The sequence below is a fragment of the Cavia porcellus genome, unplaced genomic scaffold (assembly GCF_034190915.1).
Source record: "Cavia porcellus strain 051 isolate PalLab524CR breed Dunkin Hartley unplaced genomic scaffold, mCavPor4.1 scaffold_6, whole genome shotgun sequence".
In the NCBI taxonomy this organism is placed as follows: domain Eukaryota; kingdom Metazoa; phylum Chordata; class Mammalia; order Rodentia; family Caviidae; genus Cavia; species Cavia porcellus.
Window position 1 is genome coordinate 76,580,112 of NW_026947489.1, and position 15,871 is coordinate 76,595,982.

General features: G+C 40.1%; 1 protein-coding gene across 7 annotated transcripts in view; it reads left to right on the forward strand.

Moving 5' to 3' along the window:
* Positions 1 to 15,871, forward strand: part of Smg6 (SMG6 nonsense mediated mRNA decay factor) — a 217,887-nt gene that overhangs the window by 50,850 nt on the left and 151,166 nt on the right. For all 7 annotated transcript variants that reach the window (XM_005003546.3, XM_063249640.1, XM_063249642.1 and 4 more), the window contains 2 exons: positions 605 to 666; positions 8,435 to 8,580. In XM_005003546.3, the coding sequence (XP_005003603.2) occupies positions 605 to 666; positions 8,435 to 8,580 (208 nt within the window). The remainder of the gene's footprint in view (positions 1 to 604; positions 667 to 8,434; positions 8,581 to 15,871) is intronic.

Sequence of the window (15,871 nt, forward strand, 5' to 3'; positions counted from 1 at the left end):
AGTAATTGGCTGCTCCTGTTCCTGTTTCACATCTGATTTCTGTAGACACTTGAATTTTCAGCATCAAACCTAACTGTGAACTCCAGTTTTGAAAGCTCCTGAAGTACAATTTGAGGAGCCAGGGTAGTGGTGGGTTGTCTCATCATTGTTATAGGAGAGTCCTGTTGTCCTGAATAGGCAGACAAATAGCTCATAAAAAAGACAGATTTTCTCCAAAACCACTGTTTTGCTTGCTCCTATCAGAATTTCATTTCCATCATTATGGAGCCACAGCGGCTTGTAGACCCCAGAGAGATGCAGCCATCTTCCTTTATATTCTGCGTACTTCTTGTTCATTGCTTCATTCCCTGTACATAGGCATCATCACCAGCAGAGGGTGCTATCCACTCACTGGGTCTGCTGTCATCCTGGCTCAGCTGAGCACCAGCTGTTGGGCATGTGCCCTGGGTCTGTATGAGAGTTTGGGCATGTCCTTTTGGTTCCCATCTCCAGTGCCCACCCCTTAGGCCCTGGCCAGGTTATTGTGTCACTGGGGACTCTGTTCAGTAACACAGGAAACTGGGGAAAGTTTAATTGTTTTCTCCTCTCCCTTTTTCCCATGCAGCTGAACAAAAGGTTCATCCTCAGTTTTCTCCATGCCCATGGGAAGCTGTTTACCCGGATTGGGTAAGTGTGCAGGATGTTTATTTTATTTTCCTACATTACAAGTCATTTTGGAATTTAATATTGTTAGCAACTAGACTGTGTTTGTAACTGAGGGCACAGGGTGTGAATTCTTAAAGGTCTCCACCTTCTCTTCCCTGTGCTCTCTCCTGCTATGTTCATGAAGTTGAAGAAATATTTCTGTCTCTTCTTTCTTTACCTTTACTAAACACCTCCACCCCCTGCCTCAAGGGCTGTCTTTTGCCAGCCCCTTCCCCTAATTCCTATAGTGTTCTCTTTCCTCTGCCTTCTGTCTCAGCCTCTAGTAAGCTTCTACAGGCAATCATGCTGCATCCTTGGCTACAGCTACCAAGGGTCCTCCTTGGAGAAAAACTGCTAATTTTTCCTCTGAGACAAGAGCATTTTCTTTCCTGTATGTTCTTTGATTTATACCCCTTCCTTTTGTGCTCACTTTCCTATACCATGCTGGTAATCTTGGTTTCACCATCCACCATGGATTTGCATATGAATCTTGGGAAAATAATGTGTGCAAAACCCTATTGCCTTATAAGTCCCAGGAAAGACATTGAATTTTGAGTAGTCCTTTGGTAGATCAGAGTTCTTTCTCACAGTGTAAAATTCATGAAAAAGCCTGACTTAATGCCTTCATAAAGGAGATATATGCTGAGCATCTTTCATGTAGGCCTTCCTTAGGTACAGAACAGTGAAGAAAGAAGTGGCAGAGAGAGGTCTTTTAGAATTTAATATTTTCTAAATTGGTGTTTTATTGTGAGCTGTGTTTGGAGGCGATTTATTTTGTATTATACGCCCTCCAGTTACTGTCAATACTTCCCTTTCACTTTGTCACATTGTAAGTTTTTCTATAATGCTCTAGAAAGTTTTCATAGTGGAAATAGGAACTATGTCAGTTTTCACATACTTTTATATTTAACTCTTTTGAGAAGTTGAAAAGCTTTGACCTCCTTGAAGAAACAATAGCCCCTGGATGGTGAACCAGAAAGTATATTTAACGTATTCATTTGGCATCAGCCTAAGCAAGAGAGATGATAATGGCCATTGCCAAGGTAGCTTTGATCTTTAAATGACTTGGTAAAATTGAAAAAGTGCCCAAAGATGAATGTATATCAATAGAAATAAGTTTTAAATAATTCACTTAGGAAAAATAAACTAGTTGCATTAATAACTCTCATGTTCCCACTTCTACCTTCACTATCAAAATAAGCTGCACTGTGGCTAGAATTTTTGCATCATGCTGTTGGATTTTGAGTGTTTGACATGTATAATAGATGCTCAGTTAATATTTGTTGTACGAGTGTATAAATCGTTGTAAGAAATGGATTGTAAAAGACTAGAGAGAAAGATCTGGTATTACACTAGAACCAAACTGATCACTAAAGAGTAATGAAAAGCTGCAGTTATGGTGTGGGTAAGATTAAATTGGTGTCTATAAGATTATATTTAAAACAATACATCACAGCAGGAAATACTGCACTTAAAATAACAGTTGATGGTAGTCTCAACTCTTTATTTCTCTTTTGGTTTTCTTATCTTTCCCTCCCTTATTTTTACTGAAAAGTTTCTCTCCTTTTTTCCTTATAATTTCTTTATGTTTTCTTATACCAGGTTGATCTAAATCACATTTTTTCAACTTCAGTACTGTTGAGCTGGGTAATTTTTTTTATTGTTACTTTTTTTTTTTTTTTTTTTTTTTGGTAATGCTGGGAATTGAAGTAGGACTTCAGGCATCTAGGCAAGTCACTCCGCCACAGAGTCGTTCCACCAGTCCTGAGTTGGGCAATTCTTTGTTGAAGGAGTTTGTTCTACATTGTAGGATTTAGAACCATTTAGCTTCTTTCCACTACAAGTCAGTAGCACACCACCTCTTAATTCATGATAACTAAAAATGTCTCCAGACATGCCAAATGTTCCATGGGGGGCAAATTTGCCCCTCATGGAGAACTACTTTAACTATTTATTGCTCTATTGGAGACTTTTGGAACTGAAAAACTTACAAATCTTGCTTCAGGCTATATGTATATTTAGGATTTATTCATTGTGGAGTTTTTTAAGACAGGGTCTATGTCAGTGATGGGAAACCTTTAGAGCTTTCAGTGATAAACATCCCACTGCAGCATGTGTGGCATAGGTTCATCACCACTGGTCTGTGTAGTTCAGTCAGGTTGGTTTGAACTTGGAGCAATCCACCTTCCTTAACCTCCCAAGTGCTGGAATTACAGGCATGTGCCAAAATGTCTGATTAGGATATATTTTCATCAGATTGTGTTAATTAAACTTTTATCACCACCCCTTTTCAAAAATTCTCATATTTAAACACATGTATTTTAGAAGACATTTGGGAAGGAATCACAATATTGTAATAATTAAAAAGCTGGAAAATGAGATCTGAAAGGAAAAATTAATCTTAAACCTTAAACCTTTAGTGGCAGAATGCTTGCCTAGCATGTTTGAGGCCCTGGGTTCAATCTCCACCTTTGCCAAAAACAAAAACAAAAAACCCACTAAAGTAAAAATTAAAAATTAGAGATCATTATAGAGTGCCCTGTATTTACATAGAAAGGAGTCATGACCAGATAGCTTTGTTTTTATGGGATGACAATCAGGAAAGTAGGTACAGCTAAGAGATATGGGTTAATTGTAAGAAAATTGTGTGGAGAATAGATGTTTGGGGAATTTCCTTCCCTGGAGACCTTAAAAAAAAAAAAAAAAAAGATTGTCTATTTGTCTTAAGTGTTGTGCTTTATTTAATCCAGATTACTTTTCAGGATTTCTTGCATTACTGTATAATAACTTTTGTTGTCAAAAAGATGAAGCCAGACCACTGTCACCTTTATAAAAGATGAATTATTGTAGTTTTCAGAGAGGAAAATGTGTGTCAATTCTAGGCATACTTTAGTCCTTGTTTAACTAGTCCTCTTATCCTTTCTTGGAAATAAAAGAGAATTGAGCCCCAAATTTATTCAGGAGACAGAAACAGTACTAACATTTGTATTGTTTTAAAAAAGAAAAAAAATGTATAGAAGTCTGTAAGACTAGAAAAGCAGTGAGCCCAAGCCACACACATCATCATGGCCTGTTGCCTAATTACCAAGAAGATGTGAAATGTAGGAGGCGTTGAAAACAAATTAAGACTGAGAAGATTGTAATGGGGAGCAGCTGAAGACACATCACTTGCTTCCTGCCTTTTGAGAAAAGTCCTGTAGTTGTCCCTCCATTGAGCTTCTCTGCATCTCATGTTCCAGGGTACATCCGTGTATACTTAAATGCCTACTGTGTGTAAGACTTCTGCTTATTCTCAGCATCAGCAGACAAGTTAGGGCTTTAATGAGATCAAGTGCCAAAGAGTTTTTCACCACTTACTAGTTAAAAGACCTCAACAGTAAACAAGTCAGAACTTCTGTGAGCTTCAATTTCCTTATCAGTCGTCTAATGATGATCTCTGAGAGGCATTCTAGTTCTTACGTTTTCTCTCATTTTCATCCCATCACATGGCTTAATTTTTTTGTTTTCTTTTGTTTTGTTTGGCTCCCAGATTGATCCTTTCTGTTATTAAAAAGTTGAGAAAAGTTAGAAAGCTGATTGTTTTCTGTAGATAATGTTATGTAGCCCTGCTCTGTTCCTCACCATCAGAGGAGTTGGGTCCTGCCCTTTTAGTATCTGAGTCATTCTTGAATCTGGATCTCAGGGTTGTTGGAAAGATTGATTTCTTGAAACTGCCATTCAGATGAGACAGGGTGTCTCTAGAGATCACTTCACAAGGCAGCCACTTCAGTCAGTGAGTGAATGCATACCTTGACAATGATTGAATCTTGTGACGTTTTAGAGTAGGATGGAGTCCTCAGAGGAGATGATCAGGGCTGCCAGGTGATTCCTGGTAGATGCTTTCCTTGAGGGGCAAAGCAGATTTGCACTTCGCTTTCACTGAGAGGGTCCAGAATCTGGCAGTTTGTAGGACTACTGATTTGTGACAATTGGAATAATTTTGCTTCCTATTATTGCCTTGGTTAAAGTTATTGCTTTAGTTTTTATTTGCTTTTGCATTGTCATGCAATTTGCACAGCTTCAAGGATTGTGGAATTCAAAACCTGATATATTTACTTTGAACTTTGAAAATTTAAAAATATAGGGGGCTGGGGATTTAGCTCAGTGGCATAAGCACCTGCCTGGCAAGCTTGAGATCATGAGTTCGATCCCCAGTACTAAAAGAAAATTTAAAAATATAGGGGGCTGGGGATTTAGCTCAGCGGCATAAGCACCTGCCTTGCAAGCAGGCGGTCGTGAGTTCAATCCCTGGTACCGATAAAAATGAAAAAGACAAAAAAAAAAAAAGAAAGGAAAATTTAAAAATATAATGTTTATATCTTGATTTATTTTTAAAATTAACAAATGTTTTTAAACACAAAAGGAAGTATTCATTGTAGGGGAAATTGTTTTCTGTATTATGTAGTGCTCATTTTAAAATATTTAGAAAACATAACGGGGAAATAAAAATTTACTCGTATTCTTATTACCCAAAGATTACAACCCACCTTTAACAATTGTTGTATAATTTTTAATATCATACTTTTAAGTGTCTAAAGTGCTCATATTAAGTTGTTTTACAACTATTTTCATTTGTTATATTCTCTGAAGTGATTAGAAAAACGTACTTTTTTAAATTTTAAAAACAGTCCTTTTTTTTTTTTTTTTTTTTTTTTTTTAAATCAGTACCAGGGATCAAACTCACAACTGCCTGCTTGCAAGGCAGGCACTTATGCCGCTGAGCTAAAAACAGTCCTTAGGCACCAGGCGTGGTGGCTCACGCCTGTAATCCCAGCACTCAGAAGGCTGAGGTGGGAGGATCGTTGCAAGTTCGAGACCAGCCTGGGCTACAAAGTGAGCTTGAGGTCAGCCTGAACTGCATAGCGAGACCCCATCTCAAAAAAGATTAAAAAAAAAAAACAAAAACCAGTCCTTAGTGTATGGCTGTGCCATCTTTATCATCTTTTTTTTTTTTTTTTGTACCAGGAATTGAACTCACAACTTTGTGCTTGCCAGGCAGGCACTTATGCCACAAAGCTAAATCATCTGTTGTTGAGCATTCTAGGGTGCCTTCAAGTTTTTACTGTTATGAATGTCTCTGTTCTTTCTCTTCTTCCCTTTATTGCTGCTGCAGTCTCATTTTTCTAGGCCTTGAATTTTATAATTATTACATAAGCAATAATCCAAAAATCATTATAAATATATAACATTACAAATAAGATTAAAATTTCTTTCAGCTCTGCACCAACTCCTGTGCACTCCAGAGTAGTCACTCTAGACATGTATGTTTTCTTCAAGACTTCTTAAATGCCTTTGCATACTTACATATGTGTCAGTCAAAACACATGATTTTGTGTTTTTTTTCTAAACATAAATTTTATATCATCATACCCTCAGTTTTTCTACAATTTTCTTTCTGTAGGGAGGGGCAAAGATTATTTCTTAAAGAGAAAAATGCAAAACTATTTACAGGTGGTTTGAAGCCAAAATCAGGAAGCATTTTTGTTACAAATCTGGAAAGCAGAAACCTTGTTATGGAGAGGAGGCTTGTCTGTGCTTCCCTTAGTTATTGCTTAACAAAGCTGATTGTCTCTTGGTCCAGCTTCCCTTATATCTTACATATGAAGTTACTTTTACGCGTTCAATTTTTTTTTTTACCTTTTATTTAAATCATATTGTACTATTTCAAAGGGAAGGGGAGGGTTTTAAAAACTTTTTTAAAAAAGGAATATATTAGACTTGTAGCCCTTTGAGATTTTAGTCTGATGCAGGGAGTGTTAATGAATCATTTTCAATTCCAATCCCAGGGAAGAGGCTTCCTCAGACACATCTTTGAAGCAAAACTGTCCCACATGATACTCGGTCCTGTCATTCTGTGCTGGCTCTCAACTACCTTTCAACACGGAGATACATGGCTCTGAAACTTGCCCAGCGTGGCTGCTTTTCAAGCAGAGTGAAATTCTGCTCTTCTCGTAATGAGAAGTGCTAGCCCCCCTCCCCACCTCCAAAGAGAAAGAGTGCTGTACAATGTCAAGATTTAAAATGAAACCTTTGTTGCAGCCCATGGAGAAAAATGGATCCAGTCGAGCCTCAAACATATCCCACTTTGCCATTGCACATCTACCAAGAGTTTTAGTGGCTCTGAAAGTTTTTAGAGGGAAAAAAGTGTTTCTTTAGTTTTGTTTTGAAATGGCATGTAGAGGAAAAAGCAAGTGGCATGTTTTGTGCCAATGAAAATGAGGACAGCTCAGCAAAGAAGGGAACTGGAATGTAAACTGCAATTGACCCATAGCTGTGGCATGACTTCTGGACACCAAAGGGTCAGCAAGAGGAGTTGCCATCCAAGGGCAAGGAATGAAGATTGTCAGGATTCCAGAAAACTCTAGGGTTTTCTTGTCTGAGAAGGGCAGTAGTAACTCAGTGGGGAAAGGGCCAAAATTGGGGTGAAACTAACATCACCTTTCTCTAGGACTTGAAACTGTTTTATGTCTTTTTGAGAAGTATTCTCTTCTCTGTGGCTTTCCAGAAGCTATTTATTAATCCACTCTAGAGCTGTTCTCCACTCACCCCTAAGAGCACTATAGTAGTTTGGTTTGGGAGGGTGGGATAAAAGATACTTTGCTGACCATGGATTGTTCAATGTGGCCGTAAGGCCTGTGTGCCTGGTTTCTCTCTTGAGCACCAAGTTTGAGTTTGCCTTTTTTTTTTTTTTCCAAAGGACTTGAGCTGTGGTTTGTTCCTGTTGCCAAAGGAGCTCCAGGCATGCACCACTGTTTAGGATCCAGTGGCTGCATTTGGCAAGCAGTGTTTGAAATGACCTCTTTTTAGGAGTCCTAGGTCACTGGCTGGATTTCTGCCTCCCTACATTACAGGCTCTTCCTGTATCGGGAGTGGCGGTTGGCCAGGGCATTATATTTCCACTGGCCTGAAAACATACAGACCTTGGTGAGCAGAGGCTTGTGAGAAGGAGGAGGACAGCAACAGAGAAAAGACTGAAATAGATATTAGGGCCCTAGGTCTTCAGATTTTTTCAAGAGGAACCTTGGGATCCTTTGGTAGGCCAGTTGGCATGGTAGCTAAGAAGACAACAGGAAAAAAACTGGAAGAGTAAATAAGATTCAAAACATACAGTAGATATTGTGAAAATGAAAGCACAATTGGGATAGGAGAAAAGAAGGGAAAAGATTATATATATATATATACACACACACACACACACACACACATATATGCAGGTAACTCACTTGGTAGGCCAGGCTGGACTCAAACTCACAACAATCCTCCCGCCTCAGCCTCCCGAGTGCTGGGATTACTGGCGTGCACCACCATGCCTGGCCCAAGTATAACTTTCATAGCTGAGAATTTGGGGAATATGTAGGTGTTAGAACTTAAAGTTTGTTAACTACTTAGAAAAACATTGTCTCAGAGAGAGATTTTTTTTGTCGACTTGTATTCAGTTATTGCCAGGCATTAGGAAATAGCATACCAAGGCACAATAAGTCACAGCAGTTTACCAAAGAATTGAGTTGTTTCCATCTCTGAACCCTGAACACTTTGTTCGTTTTTCTTAAGTCTGTTCAGAATTGCAGGATACCAGAATAGTTTATGAAAGTAGCAAAAAAAAAAAAAAGTCTTATGCATTAGTTGTCTACTTTAGGGGTGTGTGTAGGGGGTGATTCTCCAAGTGCTCCTGGGGTATGTGCCTCATTTGACGGGCTCCTTGTGTATGCAGGATGGAGACATTCCCTGCAGTGGCTGAGAAAGTCCTCAAGGAGTTCCAGGTGTTGCTGCAACATAGCCCATCTCCTATTGGAAGTACCCGCATGCTGCAGCTTATGACTATCAACATGTTTGCTGTGCATAATTCCCAGCTGAAAGGTAAGCAATATGTAGTTACTTTATCTAGACAGAGAAGTCAATCTAGTTTCTTTCTTATGCTTGCTTATTACCACCCCAACCCCAAACATATAAGTGCTACCCTACACACCATTACATTTCAGAGCTTTGGTTTGTTCTCTGAAATCTGTAAGACCTCTAATGCTTGTGTGAGATGGAAAGAGGGAAGCACGAATATGAAGCTTAATTTGCAGACCAGGAGATGCTTTTGCACATCTGGCCATGCTAAAGGCAACAGCAAAGCCTCTTGGAGGCTGCAGACCCAGAGCCTCTCCCAAGGGAGAGGCATTGCTGAAATGTTTCATTACAGAGACCATACGCTTGGCAAGGATTGGGAATAGCTTTTTCTGGACTCCTGTACCCTGTTTGTTCAATATGGAAAAGTCTAGTTCCCTATGGGATATCCCTTGTGGAAGCTTGCCAGAGAGTAAGAACAGAGAATTGATGAGCTTTGGTGATTCAAATCTGGAAGCACAAAAACCATCAGGCCTAGAACTTGGCTTGTGTACTGGTGTGCATTCTGAAATGCTTTTTTTAACAATCTTTGGGACTTTTGGTGGATGTAGGAGAGCAGAGGAGGGAAGGACAGATTGGCAGTGTTTTTAAATGTTCTAATGACCGACCAGATCCATGTTACCAGGATCTCTTCCCTTCCTCCCATCCCACTTTAAAGCATTTGATGCACACTGCCAGAGAGTCGTTTCAGAGGATTGGCAGAGAATATTTGGTTTCAGGGCTGGAAGGTTATTATCTGCAATGCCAGGAATTGAGAATTGCCCGGTGGAGAGCTTGTTGCAAAGCAGATCTGGCATTCCTGGACAGAGTGCCACTGGCTTTCTTGTGGCACCTTTTCTCAGGCCTTCTCTCACCTGGAAGCTGATTTATTTCTCTGTTGGGATGTTATGCTCAACTTGCTAGTGGTGGGGAATTCCTACCCTGATGAGCGAGGTGCCACACTTTCCCTGGAAACAAGGCTTCTCCTGGGACTTGGCAAGATCCAGGCTAGGCAGCCTGGGTTTTAGTTGCATCTGACTCTAGGAGGACTTTGTCTTGTCAAACTGCCTGGTACAGCATTTATAATTTCCAGTAGAAGGCAAGCTGCAGAGGCTCAGTATCCTTTTTGAACTTGGCTACTTAACTCTTGAGATGACTATTTGCTTAATCAGCAGTAAGGAAACATGAGGAGCAGCACTGGTTTCCAGGAAGGGGAAAATACAGTTTGTAAAGTATTGCCCTTGTGAGGCTGTGAGGTTTACAGGAGATGGAGATTATGCTACCAAGAAAGAAGGCCAGTGAACTCTGGAAATAGGACGACTTGCGTGCTCTCCGCTGCACGTTCTTTCTTTCTCCTAAAACAACCTACTGAGCCTAGTGAGCTGCTTGTCACATAACTGCTATCTCTGCCGAGGTATAACAATACTCTTAGATGACCTATCATCTGTGTAGAGGGCCTGTAGCTCTTGCCTATGAAACATCTGTTTTCAGCCACTTCTCCAAGGAAAAGAATACGTGGGCTTCTTTTGTTTTGTTTTGATTTGATTTTGTTTTTGTTTTGTGGTACGGGAAATCAAATTCGGGACTTTGTGCTTGCCAGGCAGGTACTGTGCCACTGTGTTATGTCCTCAGCCTACCTGGGCTTGTTCATAGGCCACCAGTGAATCCTTTTCTTGTAGTTATTATTAAGTAAACTTAAGAAAATATAAGTGGAGGGGCTGGAGATTTAGTTCAGCAACGTAAGTGCCTGATTGGCAAGCGTGAGGTTGTGAGTTCAATCCCTGGTACCAAATAAATAAATAAATAAAATATAGGTGGAAGAAGGAAGGTGAGTATAGACAAAGAAGGAAGTAAGTAGTTCTTCTATGTGACATGTAAAACCCTGTCCTTATTTCTGGCCTTGCCCTGACTCTGTGAGGCAAAAGGAGCCCCAGCTGAGGTGGTCAGAGACTCCAAAGATTTTTCAGAGAAAAATAGTCCAGGCCACAGGATATAACACTCAACTAGGACACAGAGCTCTGTGGACGTGCTGCCAAGTACCCGGTGTGCAGCTGAGGCAGCTGTCCAGACCCCACTGTGTGGGCTGCCATTGGGAGAGGGGTGAGCAGAGCACTCAGCAGGGCTGGTTGGTGGGAAGATGCACTTTTCCATTTCCCAGCACATGAGTCATCTTCTCTGGGTCCCTGTGCTGTGCTTGCACGGACAGTGGCAAGAGGGGGTGTTGTGGCTGAGTAGGAGCATCTGTGCTGGGGGTGGAAAGGGAAGGGGGTTGGGGAAAGGGTAAAGATTTAAATCCTTCACTAATCAGCAGCAGTTTGAATCACATTTTTATGAGTAAGGAAATGATAAATCAACCCTGCATGTTTGGCCTCCAAAGCTCGTCAGTCCATGCCCTTCTAAAGGTTTCCCTCTGGGCCAGTCTGCATGCTGTCAAAGTCGCCACCCAACCACAGGTCCTTGGCTGTCTGAAACCAGGAAGTAAGGCCTGATGCTGCCTGGCCCTCCTGAGTGCTCGGGGTCTATGGTCATTTGGCAGTCACTGCAAGTTACAGAACATCTGGGCCATCATTTTTCTTTCTATTCCTTCTTGGACATGTCCTTCTGGGTGGGTGTTTGCATATGTCAGTTCCTGGAATCTGTGAAGGAGCACATTCCAGCCTGAAGCAGAGGTGATCTTGCAGCCCACATGGCAGTCCAGATCCTCAGTCTGTGCCTGAGTCTTCCCCTTAGCTAATGATCAGGAATATAATTTAGAGTTCAAAAGAGAGTTCCTTACTTAAACAGAATGTGCTTTGCTGATACCCATAATGCTTTTTTTGTGTTCAGTGATCCCCTGTGTGACTGCCATCTTTTCACAATATCAGCATTCCAGAATAGAAAGCATTTTGCTTCTAACACTTTAGTGTGATTTCTTTTCAGATACACTTTCCTTGTGGACATAGGGCTAGTTGCTGCAAAAGGAAAAACAGTAAAAAGCTTAGATGGTAGAAAGATTAGATCAGATTCACTCCTTTTCTATACATAGAGGAAAATAAATTGAGTTATGTCATATGATTTAGCTGATTAAGCTTTTAAGTTTCAACAGTGATCTTAAAATTCAGAGATTCAGGACTGTTGGTGGAGAGTCTTGTGTTGCTTATATGGGCCCTATGCAAAACCCTACACTTCAGTGGAACTACAAGTCTAAATTCCTAATACCCTACACTGAGCTGATAGGGAACTAATAAATTTCAAGGACAGGAAAGAGATGTTTGGGGGCTCCGGCATAGTGCTGGTATTTATCATATACTGAGTAAGTATTGAATGCATGGGTGAAGAAACAGCGGCTCTGGAGGGGCCACTCTGTTAAGCAGTGTGTTCCTTACCTGACTTGTGTCCAACACTGGCAGTGAAATAGGTGGTTCCCAGAGTGATGTCATAGTTGGTAATTGCTCTACAACATTCTGAGCCTGAAGGGCGAGAAGGGCCTTCTCCATGTACCTAAGCATTTAACACTTCAATAGCCATCCATTCTGCTGATGCTTGCGGGTGAACTGTTGATCTAAACCACAAGCACTCCAAGAATTTTAATTTTTTAAAAATTCTGTAATTTAAGAAAATAAAACTCTAGTTTCTTGAAGAGGAATAATTGAAGCAACATTTGTAGTAGGGCATCATTGAAACCCCATTGCATCCCCCATCTGTGCCCAATTTGCTCCAATCTAGCCTTTCCCTCCCCTCCCCCCTTGCTCTCTCTCTTTTTAAAAAATATGTTTTATAATTTTTGGAATCAAAACCATCTCAGTCACACACTGTTTTATTTTACTGTATTATTGGATTATACTTCCTATAAATCATTGCATGTTACTCATTTGCCACCACAGGAATAACTTCCCTTTTCTGTGCCTGGCCTCCTCCTTTTTTTCTAATAGTTCATACAGCATGTCTCCATTTCAGCCTTGCAGAAAAAGCCCTGGGGTAGCAGCAAGAGGGCACCCACGAGACACTTCTGTGTACTATTGGTGTTGCCTGCTGTGAGGGAACATTTGGGGTAAGAACTGAGGTATTATTAGACTGGCTTTCTTTTCATGATCATTTATGGTTGTTAGTAATCCTGAAGTACAAGAGTTAGAGGCAGTGCCACATGTTTGTCTTTGGAGAGGTAGAGAGCCATAGCTGTCCTACGGTACTGATGGAACTGTAACCCTGGGGCTGGGGATTTAGCTCAGCGGTATAAGCACCTGCCTTGCAAGCAGGCAGTCGTGAGTTCGATCCCTGGTACCGATAAAAACGAAAAAGACAAAAAAAAAAAAAAAAAAAAAGAACTGTAACCCTTCTTTGTGCCATTGTTACATATGAAGCTGGCTATAGCGGAGAGGTTTAGTTTACAACCAGAGTTTGTCGTCTAGCATACAGCAAACCTTGGAGACCTTGGAAAAGAGCAGCTTATTCCCTTGTGATGATTTGCTTCTGTCTCTTACCCAAGAAGAATGTATGATGTGCCTAATCCTCAGTTGCTTGTAACAGTTGTTCAGGAAATCCACCTTTCCATAGGGGTTAGGTTTAAGTTTAGCTGTGTAAACTTTCCCTCTCATTTCTGCTTCTGTGGCACGGGTGGAAGAAACCCTTGACTCTCTCTCCACAAGCGTTCATGAATCAGTGCTCCCTGACTTTTGTTTTTATGATTGATCAGGTTAGAGAAAATTAGCAGAGAGGGCGCCACATGGACCAACAGATTGTGTGAGAAGTAGATTTAAAGATACAATAGGTTAGGCTTTTGAAGCCAGATGGGTCAGAAGAGGCGGTATCCTTATGCTTTGTCCTCCATCCCTGTCAAGGAGAGAGAACAGTCTACATGTTGCTTATTGGCACAGTCTTCTTCCCTTTGCAATATGTCTCTGGATCTAGCCTAGCCATAGTTTCTTGGAAGAATAAAGTGAAAGAAGTATGTCAAGGGTCCTACCTGTCTATACCAGCTATGGGCTCTAGCATTTTTCTTGTTTTTCAGAATGAATCTAAAGAATGAGAAGCGTTATAAAAAGCTAAAGGAATGAGAAAATTTAGTCATACCAATATAATTAAGCTCTTTATCATGTTGGTCAAAGAAATGGCCTTCATTTTCTGCTGAGATAACAATGTAATCTGGGCATGGTGTTGTATGCCTGTAATCCTAGCAGTCCTGAGGCAGGAGGATCTCTGTGAGTTTGAGGGCAACATGGGCTACATAAGAAACCTGTTTCCAAAAGAGAAAAAAAAATCAAGATAACAATGTGATTTGATGTTCATGGTTAGTTGTTAGGTGTCTAGCAGTTACTGTGTTTTGTATTTTATTTCTACTGCTATTTTATTCCTTCTCAATTTGATTTTTACCCCTCTTGAATGAATTTATGATTTATCCTTTTTTGGGGGAAGGGGTACTAGGGATTATACCCAGGGCTTCATGCTTTCTGGGCAGGCACTGTATCACTGTGCTTCATCCTGAGCACTTCAGTTTGGATTTATTCTGAAGAGAAACATTTTTTTAAAGAGAATAAAACAGAACAGAACAGAACAAAGCAGATCAGAACAAAACAATGCAGGCAACATAGGATTTCAAAACAAGACAACAGGAAATCAACTGTGGCTACCACAATGTCTCCCATTCTCTCAAAATAGTTGTCCATATCTTCACACACACTGAATTCAAACAAAACAAAACAGTATAAAACTGGTCAAAACAAAAAAATGAAAATATTACTGGCCTTCAAAACTAGACAATAGGAAATTCAACAATGGCTACCATAATGTCTCTTGCTCTCTTCAAAATTTTTTGGGCTTTTTTAAAGACAGGGGCTTGCTGTGCAGTTTAGGCTGACCTTGAGCTCACTGTGTAAACTGGGCTGGCCTCAAACTTGTGGCAATACTCCTGCCTCAGTCTCCTGAGTGCTAGAACCACAGGTGTGCATTACCAGAGAGTTGAATCCATCCCATTGATCTTCACCCTAGACAACTACTGCTTTCTGTCATGACAGTTAAATCTGTCTTTTCTAGAGCTTCATACAGCTGGAATTATATGACATATGTTTTTCGTGTCTAGCTTTTAATCAGCATGTTTCTGAGATTATTCATGTGTTTTATGTATCAGTATTTTTCATTCTATTGTATTATTGAGTAGCACTACATAGTATGGATATGCTGCGGTTTTGTTTATCCAGGTAGGGTTGCTGCTAGATTCTGGGTAGATACTGTGAATAAAGCTTCTGTGAACATTTATGTATGTCTTTTTATGGACATGTTTTTGTTTATTTTCTACAGTATAAATATCTAGAAGAGGATTTTCTGAGTTACATGGTAAATGTGTATTTAACTTTATAAGAAACTGCTGAACTTCTTCCAAAGTGAGTGGGCCATTTTACCTTGCTGCCAGCAGTTTAAGAGTTCTACTTTACATCCTTGCCAACATTTGATATTGGCAGTTGTTTCTTATATGCTGTTCTAGTAGATGCGCAATGCTGTTTCATTTTAGTTTTGTGTTTCCCTAGTGCTAAAGATGATGAGTGATTTCATGTACTTATTTGCTATTTGTGTATTTGTGCGGTTGTTATTTGTACTTCTTGCTAAGTGTTTAAATTTTTTGTCTGTCATTCATTCATACCCTCATTCATTGACTTTTTCAGACAAAGTCTTGCTATGTCATTCATGATGATCTTCATCTTGCAGTGATCCTCCTTCTTCAGTCTCCCAAGTGTTGGGATTACAGGGGAATGCCACCATACCCAGCTCTCTTGCTCGTTTTTAAAATCCAAAGTGTCTTTACAATTTTTTTGTTGGTTTGTTTTCCTTGAGACAAAATCTTGCTGTACAGTTCAGGCATCTTAAAGTCATTATGTATAAAATTCCAAAGAAAACTAAAAACACTTACTGTGTGGTTCAGGGTAGCCTTGAACTCTCAGGAATCCTCGTGGCCCAGCCTCCAAAGTGCTGGGGTTACAGGTGAATGCCACCACACCCAGCTCTCTTGCCCATTTTTAAAATCAAGTTGTCTTTATGATTATTATGATTTTTTTTGTATATTTTTTTCCTCGAGACAGGGACTTGCTGTGTAGTTCAGGTAGGTCTTAAACTCACTATGTATAAAATTAAAAAACAAAAGAACCTCATTGTGTAGTTCAGGACAGCCTCAAACTTGCAGAAGTTCTCCTGTCCCAGCCTCCCAAGTGCTAGGATTACAGGTGTGTACCACCACACTCGGTATCTTTACTATTCTTTCTGAAAGAAAGCCCCTTTCCACACACATTTTACAAATATTTTCTCCCAACTC